General features: G+C 38.7%; 1 protein-coding gene across 1 annotated transcript in view; it reads right to left on the bottom strand.

The window, feature by feature from the left end:
* Positions 1–9,196, bottom strand: part of CFAP61 (cilia and flagella associated protein 61) — a 551,989-nt gene extending 542,793 nt beyond the window's left edge. The window contains exon 1 of the mRNA XM_036245530.1: positions 9,054–9,196. Coding sequence (XP_036101423.1) covers positions 9,054–9,196 — 143 coding nt within the window. The remainder of the gene's footprint in view (positions 1–9,053) is intronic.
* Positions 9,197–16,849: the final 7,653 nt, after the last annotated feature.

Raw genomic sequence — 16,849 nt, 5'->3', positions numbered from 1 at the left:
TATGTACATTAGATCACATTCTTTGTGTTCTTGTTAAAATATTTTATATCATAACTGATTTTTAGTTTACTTGATCTCCCATGTATTAAGAGAGGTATTTTAAAATCTCTAATGATAGAGATTATGTCTATTTCTTTTGTTTCTTTCCTAAACTTTTAAAAAAATTATTTTTACTAATTTGTTTTTGTTACAAATGTTTCTCCTTTTTCCCCCTTTGACACCCTCCTCCCCATCCCACTTACCCCATCCGAAGCTTTGTTGTCTATGTCCATTGATTATGCATACATGTATATAAGTTCTGTGGTTTATCTCTCCCTCCTCAACATCCCCTCTTCTGAAGTTTGTCAGTCCGTACCCTAACTCTATATCTCTTGGACAATTTTGTTCATCAGTTTGTTTAGTTCATTATATTGCACAAATAAGTAAGATCAAGTGATATTTGTCTTTCTCTGCTTGGCTTGTTTCACTTAGCATAATACTTTCCAGGACCCTCCATGTCATATCAAAGGATAAGAGATCTTTCTTTCTTACAGCTGCATAGTATTCCATTATGTACATGTACCACGGTTTTTTATTCACTCATCTACGGATAGTCACTTGGGCTGTTTCCATATCTTAGCTGTTGTAAATAGTGCTGCTATGAACATATATTCTTTCTGATTGGTGTTTTTGGCTTCTTGGGGTATATTCCTAGAAGTGGGATGGCCGGGTTAAATGGCAGTTCAATTTTTAACTTTCTGAGGTAACACCACAGTGTTTTCCATAATGGCTGCACCAATCTGCAATCCCAAAAGCAGTGTACTAGAGTCCCCTTTTCTCCACACCCTCACCAGCACTTGTTGTTTGATGATCTGTTGATGGTGGCCATTCTGACAGATGTGAAGTGATACCTCATAGTTGCTTTAATTTGCATCTCTCTAATAACTAGTGATGAACATTTTTTTCATATGTCTCTTGGCCATTTGTATGTCCTGTTTGGAGAGGTGTCTATTTAGGTCCTCTGCCCATTTTTTAATTGGGTTCCTTGTCTTCCTTTTGTTGAGTTGTATAAGTGCTCTATATATTTTGGAAATTAACCCCTTATCTGATACATCATTGGCAATTATGGTCTCCCATATAGTGGGTTCTCTTTCCATTTTGATGGTTGTTTCTTTTGCTGTGTTAGTTTGATGTAGTCCCATGGGTTCATTTTTCCCTTTGTTTCTCTTGCCTTAGGGGATTGTATCAGTGAAAATTCTGCTGCATATGATGTCTGAAATTTTGTTGCTTACATTTTCTTCTAGGATTTTTATGGATTCACAAGTCACATTTAAGTCTTTTATCTATTTTGAGTTTATTCTTGTGTATGGTGTAAGTTGGTGGTCTAGCTTCATTTTTTCGCAAGTAGCTGTCTAATTTTCCCAACACCATTTATTGAAGGGGATGTCTTTTTTTTTTTTTTAATCCTCATCCGAGGACATTTTTCCATTTTTTGTACAGACAGAGTGGGAGGGAGAGAGAGGAAGAGAGAGAGAGGGAAACATCGATGTGAAAGGGACACATCGAGTGGCTGCCACCCGCACGACCAACCAGGGCCGGGGACAAACTGCAACCGAGGTACATGCCCTTAGCGGGAACCGAACCCGGGTCTCTCTGGACCGCAGGTGGACGCTCTAACCGCTGAGCCAAACTGGCCAGGGCGAAGGGGATGTCTTTACTCCACTGTATGCTCTTGCCACATCTGTCAAATATTAATTGAGCATATTGTCTTGAGTCAATTTCTGGGTTCTCTGTTCTCTTCCATTGATCTATCTGCCTGTTCTTATACCAGTACTTTTTCCTTAATTTTTTCAAAAGAATCATCTTTATTGTTAAAAGTATTAAAGATGTACCTTTTTACCCCCCATTGTCCCCTCCTTCCCATCCTACCTCACTCCCCGCCCCCCCTCGCTTTATTTTAGGACTGCGTCATCAAGAACATTTAAAGCTGTGACACTTCTCTCAAGAACTAAACCCTCTTTATCTGTATTGATGCTTTTTGCCCTAAAGTATATTTTGTCTACTATTTATATAGCAACACTAGCCTTTTTTAAATAAGACTTGGGCTGGAAGTCATTTTTTCCCAGTACTTTGACTTTAAATATTTCTGTGCCTTTGTATCTTAGGTGTCTCACATACACAAAATATGACTGATTTTTGTTTTGTTCTGTTTTCAGCCAATCTATATTTATCTTTTAACTAAAGATTTTTTCCCAAATATATTTATGGTAATTACTGATATCGTTGATTTTTTTCTATCTTCCTGTCATATGATTAACATGTCCCACGTTTTCTGTTTATTTTTTCTTCTTCCTATCTTGCCTTCTTGTAGATTCAGGATTTGTTTTAAATTTCTTATTCCATTTCCCTCTATAGATCAGAAGTTATCATCTCAATGCCTATCCTTTTAATGATTATCCTAGTCACATAACATATATTCCATCAAAGTCTTTACCCTCTGTTACAGTTATCAATTAACGTGTGAAAACCACCCCAAGCTTAATGGCTTAAAAACCATTTATCTCTTATGAATCTGAGTGTTGAGTGTGTTCAACTGAGCACTTTTTGCCTAGGGTCTCTTAATGGGATAGCAGTCAAATTGTGGCTGTGGCTGTAGTCACCTCAATGTTTACAGTGTCTAAAATATTTCACTCACATGGCTAGCAGTTGATGCTGGTTTTTGCCAGGAAGTTCAGCTAAAGCTGTCACATGAAGCACCTGCATATGGCCATGTGACTGGAGTGTTTAACAATATGTCATCTGGATTCTGAGAAGGAGAATTCCAAGAGGCCCATTGAAAGTTGCAAGACTTCTTATTAGATGATCTAGACTGGAAGTTACAGAGTATCACTTCTGCAGGTTTGTATTGGTTACACAGGGCTGGCCCAGATTCAGTGTGAGAAGGGCCTACAGAAGGATACAAATGCAGGATATATGGTTCATGGGAGAGAGGAAAGGCACCTTTGGGTATTAGCTACCACTCACTCCCCCTGAATAATACCTTATGAGTACTTCCATATAAACATGTACCTCCCAGTTTATATACAATTGTCCTGTATTTTTCTAAATTATTTACATCTTAAAACTTAATTAAATATCTATATTAAATTAATTATTATTGTTATTGTTTTATACAAATTAAATTTACCCATATATTTGCTCATATTTTTGTTTACTTTCCTTCTTGTAACTTGGGCTTTCCAGCTGAAATATTCTTCCTCTCGGCATAGAGTATATTCTGAGGCATTTCCTTTATTCAGAGCCCATTGGTAAACTAACTTAGTTTCTGTTTGTCTGAAATGTATTCATTTTCTCCTAAGTATTAAAAAATTGTTTCAGTGGGTATATATCATTCTAGTTTGATATCATTTTCTCTCCAATATTGAAGATGGCCCACTATCTTCTGGCTACCATTGTTGCTAGTGAGAAATCATCTATTAGTCTAATCTTTAGGTCTGTACAGTAATTTGTCTCTTTTTCTCTTATAATTTTTCATATCTCTTCAACTTTGGTGTTCTGCTGTTTTATTATAATTTGATTAGTTGTAGATTTCTCTGTGCATTTATCTTGTTTAGGATTCATTGAGTTTTCTGGATTGACAAAATGATGCTTTCAACAATTCTGGAAAGTTCTCAGCCATTATCTCTTTAAATATTGACTGTTCTACTCCCTTTTATCTCCTTCTGGCAGTCTATTAGTCTTTAAAAAAAAAAACTCATCGTTATTATTGAATGTATTACAGATGTTTCTCCCTTTTTTCCCCATTGACCCTCCTCTTCCCCATTCCGCACCCTCTTGCCTTCCCCACGCTATTGTCGGTCTCCATTGGTTATGCATATATGCATAGAAGTTCTTGGGTTTATTCATCCCACCCTCCGTCCCCCTTTCCCTTTGAGATTCATCAGTCTGACAACCAATTTGTACTTCTTAATTCCTTCATCTTTTTCACCCATCTCCCAAGCCCCCACCCATCTGGCAAGCAACAAAAAGTTCTCTGTATCTATGATTTTGTTTCTGTTCTGCTTGCTCATTTTGTTTGTGGATTCCATTGTTGATAAATATGCATTATTTGCCATTTTATTGTTCATATTTTTGTTCTTCTTTGCCTTCAAGAAGACCCTTCAACATTTCATATAATACTGGTTTGGTGGTGATGAACTCCTTTAGCTTCTTCTTGTCTGGAAAACTCTTGATATGTCCACTGATTCTAAATGATAGCTTTGCAGGATAGAGTAATCTTGGTTGTAGGTCATTGCTTTTCATCACCTTGAATATCTCTTGCCACTCCTTTCTGGCCTGCAAAGTTTCTTTTGAGAAATCAACTGACAGTCTTATGGGAGCTCCTTTGTAGGTAATGGACTACTTTTCTCTCACTGCTTTTAAGATTCTCTCTTTGTATTTAGCCTTTGGCATTTTGATGATGTGTCTTGTTGTGCACCTCTTTGGGTTCAACTTGTTTGGGACTCTCTGTGCTTCCTGGACTTGTATGTCTGTTTCCTTCACCAAGTTAGGGAAGTTTTCTGTCATTACTGTTTCAAATAGTTTTTCAATTTCTTACTCTCTATCTTCTTCAGGCACCCCTATGATGCAAATGTTGGCATGCTTGAAGTTGTCCCAGAGGTTCCTTACACTATCCTCATTTTTGGAGGATTCTTTTTTCTTTTTGCTGTTTTAGTTGGGTGTTTTCTGCTTCCTTATATTCTAAATCGATGGTTTGCTTCTTGGTTTTACCTACTCTACTATTGATTCCCTATAAATTATTCTTTATTTCAGTTAGTGCATCCTTAATTTCTGACTTGCCCTTTTTTATGTTGCTGATGTTCTCACTAAGATCCACAGAGGTCTCCTTAAGTTCCTTGAAGGTCTTACTAAGTCCCTTGGATGTCTCACCAAATTCCCTGAGCAACCTTATAACCTGTGTTCTAAACTCTCCTTCTGTTAGATTGATTACCTCCATTTTGTTTAGTTCTTTTCCTGGAGTTTTGTTCTTTTCTTTTGTTCGGGACATGTTTCATTGTCTCCTTATTTTGGCTGCTTCCCTATGATTGTTTCTATGTACTAGGCAGAGTTGCTATGCCTCCAAGGCTTCATAAGGTGGCCTATTGTTATAGGTGTCCTGTAGGCTCCAGTGACATAGCCTCACTGATCACCCCACCTGGGCCTTTGAGGTACACCCCTTGTGTGGACTGTACACCCTTCTGTTGTAATTGAGTCTTGACTGCTGTTGGTACATCAATGGAAGGGATTTACTCAGGCTGATCAGCTGCAAGGACTGGCTGTACCTACTGACAACTGGCCTCTGACTCCCTTGGAGGATGAGTGGTGTAGGAGCCCATCACACAGAACAAGGCTTACTTCAGCATGGTACCCACTGAGTCCACTCATTGAAGTGGTTGGGTGGTGGTATTTCGATGTGGTGAAGGTGTCCACCAGGTTTGCTGGCTCTGAAAGGTCACCACTGCCTGTGCTCTATCCAGGGCCACCCAGCATAAGCTACAAAGTGAACTGCAGATGGCTGCTTCTTGTGCGGGGGTTGGAGGTGTCCAGGAAAAGCCAAGTTGTGAACCAAGGCTAACTGCTTCTAGTGCCAGGCCTGGGGCCACTTAACAAGAGGTATGGGGCTCGCTGAGACTGGCCTCTCTCAAGCCCTGGCTCCACAATGCTCTTGTGGGCCACTGGGTCACATAGGGCCCTATGGAGTCCCTGGACCTGCCGCTGGTGGCTGGGGAGTGCTGCTGCCCAGTGGGCTCACCTCCTGCTCAGCCTTTGCTGTAGTTTTTTTTATTTTTTGGGGGGCGGGGGGGTGTTAGTTCTCTGCTGCTGATCTGTGCTTCTGTTGCCTGGGGATGGATATCTGCTCCCTAGCCTCTGTCACTGGGGGTATATCTCAACTTTGACCAGGCTGCTACTGTGGGGCTGGGCTCCCGGTTTTTTTGCGGTTTTCACAACCAGCACCTTGACAGCTCCACTAGTGTGCACTGGTCTGTGTTGACACAGGGTGTCCACTGGCCCGATGGTGCCAGGTGCACTGGTGGCCTCAGATACCAGCTGCTGCTTGTTTGAGAGATTTTAGGGAACTCTGAAGCAGGATCCAAGACAGGCCAATCCTATGGTAAAGCCTTTGGAAAGAGCTTGGGTGGGCCCAAAAGTTGGGTGGGGCAGTGCCTCAGGGAATCACCAGGGTGGGGCCAACAGTGTGAGCTGGGTTGCTGGAGTCCCAGATATGGCGGCTGTGTACCTGCCCTGTGGGGGAAGGGCTCACCAAAGGAAAAGCGGCCTCCATGAGCATGGCTGTCCAGGAGAAAGCTGCCTCTCCAACCCTCATCCCGAGGCCAAACAGTTCAGTTCTTCCCTGTTCTCTGGTGCCCCTCAAAATGCCTCCCCTCAGAGCTCAGAGGGGGCAGGTCTGTGTAAGTCTGTGAGAGGTGCCCTCTAAGAGGAACTGCTGGGGCTTCTGCAGCTGCAGCCTCCCTCTGCCTCAGTTCCCACTGGTTTTACAGCCAGAAGTTATGGGGACTTTTCTCCCTGGCACTGGGACCCTGAGCTGGGTGCCTGGTGTGGGATGGGGACCCCTGACTCCTCAGGGAGGGCCTTCCCAGCCAAGGTAACCCTCCTGATTTTTATCCACCACATGTGGATGTGGGACCAGCCCATCCACGCCTCCGTCCTCCTACCAGTCTCGATGTGGCGGCTTCTTTAATTTCATAGTTGTAGGACTTCCATTCAGCTCAATTTCAGGTGGTTCTGAATGATGGTTGTGTTGCAATTTTGTTGTAATTTTGATGTGGTTGTGGAGGAGGCGATACTGCATTTACTTACACCGCCATCTTTCTGTCTTCCCATTAGTCTTAATTGTTAAATGGCCCACTCATTTTTTTTTTTTGTCTCTTTCTGTTGAATTCTGGATAATTTGTTGGTATTAATCATCCACCTCACTACTTCTGTCTTCAACTGTGTCAATTATGATGTTTGACTCATCCATATAACTTTTGATTTCAACTATACAGGAGTGAGCAAAAGTAGGTTTACAGTTTTTCATGAAAAGAACATGCAAGTTATGATTATTACGATAGCTTTATTAACTCAAAAAAATAAACTCTGTGTTTTGCATACTCACAATTTTAAACATACTTTTGTCCACCCCTGTGTCTGTATTTCTCGATGGTCTATTTGACTTTTTTTCAAAGCTCACTATTCACTAATATAATCTTTTAAGACTTATCTTTTCACTTTAAACACAGTAAACATAGTTATTTTATATTCTTTGTCTGGCTTAATATCTGAAGCCTTTGAGAATCTGATTCTGATCAATATTTTGTTGTTGGTTCTCGGTAATAGTGCATGTTTCTTTTTTTAAAACAAAATTTTTTTCTTTATTGATTTTAGAGAGAGAGGAAGGGAGACAGAGAGAGAGATACAAACATCGATGAGAGAGAACATCGAGTGGCCACCTCCTGCATGCCCCCCCCCCCCACTGGGGATTTGGCCCACAATCTGGGCATGTGCCCTGCCTGGGAATCGAACCAGTGACCTCTTGGTACATAGGTCGATGCTCAACCACTGAGTCATACCAACTAGGCAATGGTGCATGTATATTTGTGATTTTTGACTGTGAGCTCATGTTCCTTGGAACATCCTCTGCATTATTTGTAGTCTGAGTTGAAGCTCCATCCCTTCAGGCTTGACCTGTATTTATTTCAGCCAGTGTCTTGGACACACATTGGTAAACTAACTCAATTTTTGTTTGTCTGAAAATGCAGTCATTCTCTGGGATGTTTTGAAGCTTTTTGGAACCACAGATATAATTAACATGGACCTCAAGTCAATATATGCTTATGAATCCTTGGGAGAGATTTCATTCCACACTGAGATTGAAACAGGCTAGTTTGCTTACTGTCCACTTCTATCCAGTGGGCTTATATTTCATTCTTCTTTACAATGAACAAGCCAGTTTTACACAAAGGTATCTAATACTTCCATCCTTAGGTGAAGGGAGTGTTTATTTTCTGTTCTCTGCAAAGATGTGAACACAGAAGCATGAGGTTTCTAAAATATAGCAAAAATACTCACTGAGACCTACTGTTCTCCTTAAGTTTCTGATTTCGTTCTGATAATGTTCTCTGCACAGTCCTTAATTTGTGTGTGTGTGTGTGTGTGTGTGTGTGTGTGTGTGTGTATCAACATATTGTTTCCATCCAGAGGACACCATTAATAATAATGCCAAAAAATACAATCATTTCATCGGTATATACATTTTAAAGTCTTTTATACAAATTGTTCTACTGCTCTCTAACAAAACTGTACCAGTTTACATTATACCCATCAGTGTGCCAATCAGAAACTACAAATTGTAATGTTTTAGGCTGGCCTTAGTTTAAATATTTCAATTGTATTTAATATGAAGCTTTATGAAATCCAAAATACTGAACTATCTCTTATCTTCTTCAATAAAAATAATGAGGATTATAGGATATTTATATTCTGGTATCCAAAAGCAAAACGGAGAAAAAAGATCATTTAAGAAAAAAATGCATATTTTGAAATTTAGAAGAATATTTTAACAGCAGTGGATAAGAGCATATTCAGGTTTTGTCACTTACTAACCGCTTGACCTTGGCAGGCCTCCATTTTTTCATCTTTAAGATGGACATGATAGTGGTTAACTCAGAGAAGTATCAGAGTATTAAATATGATGATGTTGGCAAAGCACAGAGCCTGAAAGAAAATAAATTCTCAAAACTGGTAGCTAATATAATTAACTTTCCTCAAGTGACTCCACTGGGGGGGGGGGGGAGAGTTGAGATTTGAACCCAAGTTTGCCTGAATTCAAAACCCATGAGTAACCCTTCTGATGTGCATATTGTTACAGTACTTAGAGATAGTTCCCAGAGATCTCCTGCTCAGTAGGGTAGACTTTCTTGGTGCCCATTTCCTTGCCACAAGCCCCATAGGACAAAGGAATGGGGGATTGGCATTCCTTCCTGCTAAGTGATAAAACTGATAAATATAGTAAGTTTACGTAGCTACATACTTACAGAAGATAGATGATATTAAGCCTTCCAAACAGCTTCTGGGTAAATTTTCTAATGAGGTTTTTGATACAAGAAATATCCTGTGACTCTGTTCTTCGGCAATGAACAACTTCCACCTTTCCTCTTGGAGAAGTGAGTACTGACATTTTTAATCCTGTCCCCCAAAGAGAGAAAACAACCCACTGTTAATCTAAGATGACAAGCCAGTCCAGTTACAGTACTTACAAAACTGGACATTAATTCAATTTCCATATGGTCAGAGTGAACATGTTATTAGAGTGCTAGTGGAACATATTTTGCCTTGTGGCAGGTTGTGATGACTGTCACCACAAACCAGCTGACATGTTTCTCTACAGGAGAATGATATTTCTGAGAATCATCCTGTCTAGCAATTTCTGCAACTGTATTCTTTGTTTCCAACAAAGCTGCTTTAAAGTATTCTAACAATAGGCTTGAAAAACATTGAAAGGAATTATTTACTGATTCAGGGTCCTTTTATATTTAATTAGCCACCAATGCATGTGGTCAAGAGTTACAGGGGAAATACTAAAAGCTGCTGCCCATGTTCCAAATAGAGTCCCCAAACTGGTGTTCAGAGGGGAAGCAGTCCTGAGAGAGATTTTGAGACAAAACATTCTATGGTCAAATAAATAAAGAAAATGCTGCTTGTGATAGCATTCCTGAGGGACCATTATATTCATTAAAATCTATAAGAAGTTCCATAAAAAGTACCTGCTTTCTTTGTATAACCAGCCCTTTCTGAGAAGAATCTAATGACAACAGTGGAGAATCTAGTGCTTCAGAAAGACACTTTGGGGAATGCCCTTGACAGGAACAGCAGACCACATAATGATTTCAATCTCTCTCTCCCTCTCTCTTTCCTTTCTTTCTTTCTTCCCTCCATCTCTCCCTTCCTTCTTTCCTTTTTCTTTTTCTAGGAAAAAAATGTTATTATGTACTAGCCAGTGAGGTCAAAAACAGGCAAATTAATTTTTCACCATGGTACCGACTTTAAGAACAACATGAAAAATTTCCAGCACCGTGGAAGGCTGCTGCCCAGCACCCCCTAGTCAACTTGCCCCTCCAAAGGTAACTACTACTCTGACTTCTAGTTCATAGATGATCTTTGCCAATTGTTGAACATCACATAAATGAAATAATGCAGTGTGTATAGTTTTCTTTCAAAACACAATATATCTGTTGGGTTGTTGTTGTTTAGATATATTCTTGCATAATTTTCATTTTGTGAAAGAACCAAAAAACTTCAGCACCACAGGGGCATGAGACAGCTCCTCCCTTGTCAAATGAGGAAACTGAGGTCCGTGAGGTGAAGTGACTTGCCTCGGGATACACATGTTTGGTCAGAAATAGAACCCTGTGCATCTTCCTCCAGCCCAGACCCATATCACTCCCATCTTTCAAGTAATCTTTAGGGTGGCTCTGTGGATAAGAAGTACCCCTGTCCTCACAGTCCACTGGTGTTCAGATTAACTGTAACTCAATTGTTCTTAACCATAAACATTCAGATGTTAAGGATTCAAAGAGCAGGGTAATGCAGGGGGATTTGTAAAGGTGGCAGATGGCAGACAAAAATCTCATCCAGTGGACTTTATCTTGGTAAATTCATACCACTCTTAACTTTGCAGGCTTACAAAGGGGTTTCATCAGCACACCCAATGTACGGTAATGACCGTACATTGTCCAAGCTCACAGAAAATGAAAGGACAAGTACAAAATGCTAATTTATTCCTTTACAAAGAGAAGGTCAACAGCAGGGCAGTCCAGATGTTTCTGAGCCCAGAAAGTTAACAGGTAAGTCACATGAGTTGAGTAAAAGTCTTATTTCCTCTCCTTAACAGAGTAGAAGGGAACTATTTCTCCACTTCCCATGTGCTATGTGACCACTATCTTGCAACCTTTGTGTCAAGGTGACTATAGTGAAATGGGAACCTCAGAATAGGCTTGCTCCAGCTAGATGTTGCCTTGTGGAAATGTGGGCTCAGAATGGCAGATCTTAACATTTTGAAAAGGAAGAAAAGCTTGGTATTTATATAACATCTCCAAAATTTGAAATATTGGCTCAACATTTTTTTTCACATTCTGCAGATTAAATAACATTTCTTTAAGCTGGTTTAGCTTCCTACACTGTTGTGGCAGAGCCACCCATGCACTTTCTCTTTGTAAACCAATTACACAAAAAGCCCAGCTATCAGAAGGTGGCTTACCTGGGGCCATGGTCAAGAACATAGGATGTGAAATCAGAGTACCAGGGAGGAGAACCAGCTGCTATACCTTATTAGCTGTGGCCTTAAGCAAAGTGCCTAACTGTCTGTTCCTCAGTTTCCTCATCTATAAATTAGAGATAGTATACATACCTCAAAGGGTTTTATAAATGAGTTATTATAGACAAAACACTGAAATCAGTGTGTGACACAGTTAAATGCTCAGTACATATCAATAATCATTAATATTATTATTGTTGAGCATGATATTCTCAGGATTCAAAGTAATGAACCTCAAGAACGTGCTCATCAGCCGTGAAACCTGAGGGGCCCTCATCCACTGTAGAGAGTCTAAGCCAAGAAAATTAGAGATGGGTATGCTTGGGTGACACCTTCATAGTTTTCCTAGACACCTATACATTGCTGATGATCACAGGGCCAATCAGTCTTCTTTGCGATAGACACTTCCTTTCCTAGCTAAACGAACACACCTTTAATCAAGTTGCAATCAAGTTTCGATGACCTGTTAGCATTTCCTTTCTAATATGGCTTTAGTATAGCCCAGCTACAATGAACTGATTTCATGTTCTAACTCTAAATTAATATTTCTTGACATTTAATTTTTTTTAATTATTTTAAATTACACAATAATGTATTATAATGCCTTCTTCATTATAACTTCTCAATGCACACTATGTTCTTATTGCCAAAAAAACAAAAAAACAAAAAAACCCAACAATAAAAAACAAAACCTTACATATAAGGCTGAAATCTGATCTCTTTTATTGTGGTAAAATATGCAAACATAAAACTGCCCATTTTAAGCATTTTTAAGTGTACAGATCAGTGGTATTAAGTAGATTCACACTGTTGCCCAATCATCACTACATCCAGAACTTCTCATCTGAATTCCTGATTCCTGTTTTGAAACCCTTGGTCCCAATGCAAGTCCCCTCTTTTTGGGTTTGGCATGTATATAATTTCAGACAATATTTTCTATTTTAGGAGATCAACCACATACCCTACACAATAGCCCATCAGGGAGAGAATCATTGAAAGGTATCTCACCAGAGGCCTTTTTTACTCTCATCTTATGAAAGCATTAACAAGCAATAAAATGTTCCAAAGGAGGCAATAAGAACCTGGGGGACTACTATCCCAGCAATTAAATACTCAATTATGCTTTCCACATCCCCCGTGATTGGGAAATTAGGTGCTTCCTACAAAGACATGGCATTAATAGAGACGATAAATTTTCACATTTGTGAATATCCTTTACTTTCTTTGGGTAGAAATATACTTTAATAGTGTCTAGACTCTATTCAAGCTAGCCATAAATATTGTCATTTCTGGGTTTGGTTTTAATTTAGAATCAGAATTAGAAAGAAACATCATATTTGTAAAATATTATATAATAAGGTAATGCTACAAATATATAAAAATTCTGAATAAAATAAATTATGATAGCATAATTAGAGAGCTGACCTTGGGAAAAAAGAAAAGAAGAAAGAGGACAAGCAAGGGGCATCCGCCACCCAGATGGCAATGACTCTCTGTGTCCAATGGCTCAGGAAGGGATCAGATCTGAGCACACCCTGTGGGACAGATTATAACATTCCACAGGGATAGTATGAGCCTCATTCAAAACAGAGAACTGAAACTAAAACCATACATAAAATCTGGACTTTGGAGGAGTGGACCTCTCGGTGAATGAGGGGACTAGAAAACTAGCCCAAGGAATGACGGAAAGCTTTCTCTACCTATAGCTCTAGGTGGAAAACAAAACAAAACAAAACAAAACAAAACAAAACAAAACAAAAATACTGTGAGGAGTCCAAATTCTAGACCAAAATGGGTGTGGCATCCCAATCCATATTACTTGTGTGGTATGAAAATCCCCCATAACTTCAGATAAAAGATTCTGAATGTGCCTATAAAACAAGTATGAGCCCGGCTCGTGTGGCTCACTGGTTGAGCATCAACCCATGCACAAAGAGGTCACCAGTTCGATTCCTGATCAGGGCACATGCCCAGGTTGTGGGCCCTATATCCAGTTGGGGGCATGCAGGAGGCAACTAATCGATGTTCTCCCTCATCAATGTTTCTCTCTCTCTCTCTCTCCCTCTCCCTTCCTCTCTCTCTAAAGCCAATGAAGAAAAAAATTAGTTTTTAAAAAACAAGTAGGATTACAATTATTAGAAGTATAGAAAGAGGAAAAAAAGCCATGAGAAAAGGTAATTATAAAAGAAAAGAAGCCTGGCTCAGTGGTTGAGTGTCAACTCGTGCACCAACAGGTTGCCGGTTCAATTCTGGGTCAGGGCACATGTCCAGGTTGTGGAACAAATCCTTAGTGGGGGTCATGCAAGAGGCAGCCAACCGATGTTCTCTCTCATTGATGTTTCTATCTCACATTTCCTCTTCCTTCCTCTCTCTCTAAAATCAATAAAGAAAAGAAAAATAAATTTAAAAATTTTTAAAAAGAAAACAAACTGTAATAATTAAAAATATGGTCATTAAAATGTAAACTAATTAAATTGATTAAAACATGTTAGACAAGATTGAAGAGAATGAACTGGAAAACAGTTTCAAAAAAAGCATATAGAAATAAACACATAGAAACAGGAAAATAAAATTCAGTTAAGAGACATGTAAGACAAAATGAAAAAAATCTTTGTCTTATAGGAATGTCATAAAGTATAAGTAAAATGTTGCTTGAAAATAATGGTTAATGATTTTTTAGAATTGGTGAAAGACATGAATCCTCAGTTCTGAGCAGCAAAATAAAAATAAATCCTAAATACATAGCAGTGAAACTACAAAACCCCCAAGACAAAGAGAAACCCTGAAAGCAAGCACATAAAAGACTGTCTATGAAAGAATAATAATTACACTAAGAGAGTATATTTCTCATTAGTGACAACAGAAGCCAGCAGCACAGAGGATGACATACTTCTGTGAAGGGCCAGATAATAAATATTTTAGGCTTTATGAGCCACATGTTCTTTGCACATCTACTCAATTCTGCAACTATAATACAGTAACAACCTAACAACCAGAGACAATATGAACACAAAAGAACATGACTGTATTCCAATATAATTTTATTTATGAACACTAAAATTTGACTATACAAAAATTGACAATTTGGTCTATGGGCTATATTTCCCCAACCAGCAGCATAATACTTCTTAAAATTCAAAGGAAAAAATAATCATTAACCTAGAATTCTCTACCTGGCAAAACAAGCATTTAAAAATGAAGGTGAAATAAAGGTAATTTCATACAAAAACTGAAAGAAATTTCCAAAAGAACCCAGTTAAAAGAATAAAAGGTGTATATCAGGAATAATAAAATTAAAATCAGAAAGGAGTGGAATACAAGAAGAGATGTTGATGGAAGAAAAGTAAACATGCTAAATAAACATTGATAGGAAAAAGAAAAGTAATGATAAATTTTGCTTTTAAAAGAAAGCTAAATTGAATTAGTAGACAATAAAAACTTCTGAGGTAAAAGTGCCTTCTGGGTATTTGGATCTTTGAGAGAAGGCTAAAGACAATTAACTTCAAACTTTGTTAAATCATCCTGGCCAGTTTGGCTCAGTGTTTATAGAGTGTCAGCCCGCAGACCAGAGAGTCTCAGGTTTGGTTCCAGCTAAGGACATGTGCCTCAGTTGCAGCTTATCTCTGGCCCTGGTTGGGGTCGTGTGGGTGGCAACCACTCGATGTGTCTCTCTCACATCAATGTTTCTCCCTCTCTCCCTCCCACTATACTTTGTTAAATCAATTATGCATAGTTACAAATTTAAAAACATCTTTTTATTTTAATAGCTATTTGTTAATTTTGTTAGGTGATTTCTCTTTATAGTGATATAAAATTTCATTCACTGTATTTAAAATTTGAAAGGTGAGAAAAATATTTTTAAAATAATATAAGTGATACAGAACTATGGCAAACATTTTTATATAAGTTACTAATGATTTTAGTTTGGGAAATCAGCATAAACTTTTTTAAAAAAGTATTATCTGAAGATCTAGATATATTTTTACACATAAATATATAAATATATATTTTTCCAAGCACCAAAAGAGACTTGCAACAGTCAAAACTCTCTTAACCAATGAGCTTTCAAAACATGAAAAGACATAGAGGAAACTTAAATGCATATTAATAAGTGAGAGAAGCCAATCTTAAAAGTTGCTACATACTATATGATTCCAATGATATGACATTCTTGAAAAGCCAAAACTATGGAGACAATAAAAAAAAAAAAAAAAAAAAAATCCGTCATTACAGAGGACAAAAGAGGGAGGGAGGAATGAATAGGTGGAGCACAGAGAATTTTTAGGGCAGTGAAACTATTCTTTACCATATTCTAATGGTGAACATATGACACTGTATTACTTGTCAAATCCCATTGAATGTATAGCACCAAGAGTAAACCCTAATGGACTTCAGGTGATAACGTGTCAATGTGGGTTTATCGAGTATAACTAATGTACCACTTTGGTGGGGGATGTTGATAGTGGGGAGGCTGTGGGGTGAGATGGTGGGCAAAATAGGAATTCTCTGCACCTTTCTCTCCATTTCGCTGTGAATCTAAAAATGCTCCAAGAAACAGTCTTTTTTAAAATAATTCTCTTAACCATTTGCTTGCACATAATTAATTTTTCTGTTTTTGAAGGCACATCAGAATTATACCAGTTAACATTTACTGAGCGCTTTATATAGATTTTCTCTTTAACCCTACCTAAATAGATATAATCTTAGCCTTATAGTTAAAGATATTGAGGCCAAGAGAATTTATGTAATTAAGGTACACTGAGGTGGCCAATCGATGTTCTCCCTCATCAATGTTTCTATCTCTCGCTCCCTCTCCCTTCCTCTTTAAAATCAATAAAGAAAAAGAAAATTAAAAAACAAAACAAGCCCTGGCCAGTTTGGCTCAGCGATTAGAGCATCAGCCTGCAGTCCAGAGAGACCTAGGTTCTGTTCCCGATAAGGGCACATATCTCGGTTGCAGTCCTAGTTGGGTCGTGCAGAAGGCAGCCACTAGATGTGTCCCTTTCACCTCGATGTTTCTCTCTCTCTCTTCCTCTCTCTCCCTCCCACTCTATCTGAACAAAAAATGGAAAAATGACCTGGGTAAGGATAAAAAAATATATATAGCCTTAAAAAAATCTGTTTATCTAACAAGGCTGATTAGCTTGCTTTAAGTCTATTTATTTATTTATTTATTTATTTATTTATTTATTTATTTATTTATTTATTTATTTATTATCTGGCTTTAAAATACCTTCAGTTATTTTAAATAAACTTGGAGTTAATTATTAGGGCACTACTGGCAAGGAGAGTGGATCTCAGAAACTACAAAACCTAGAATGCAACGCAGCTCGGGGCTGCCCAGGAGCGCTATGGCTAGCTCCTTGGCATGCTGGGAGTAGTAGTTTTCTGGCCTGCTTCTCTTCCCCCGCCCTTAAGCATCCGGAACGGAGTTCGTTCCTACTCCCCTCTCCCGCACCAGGGCTGGATAGATACAGCCGTTCGCGCGCTGCCATCCCCACTCCCAGGAGCTGAACT

Source organism: Molossus molossus, unplaced genomic scaffold, assembly GCF_014108415.1.
Source record: "Molossus molossus isolate mMolMol1 unplaced genomic scaffold, mMolMol1.p scaffold_m16_p_6, whole genome shotgun sequence".
In the NCBI taxonomy this organism is placed as follows: domain Eukaryota; kingdom Metazoa; phylum Chordata; class Mammalia; order Chiroptera; family Molossidae; genus Molossus; species Molossus molossus.
The sequence above is the reverse complement of the archived record's forward strand: the minus strand, read 5'-3'. Positions and strand labels throughout refer to the sequence as shown.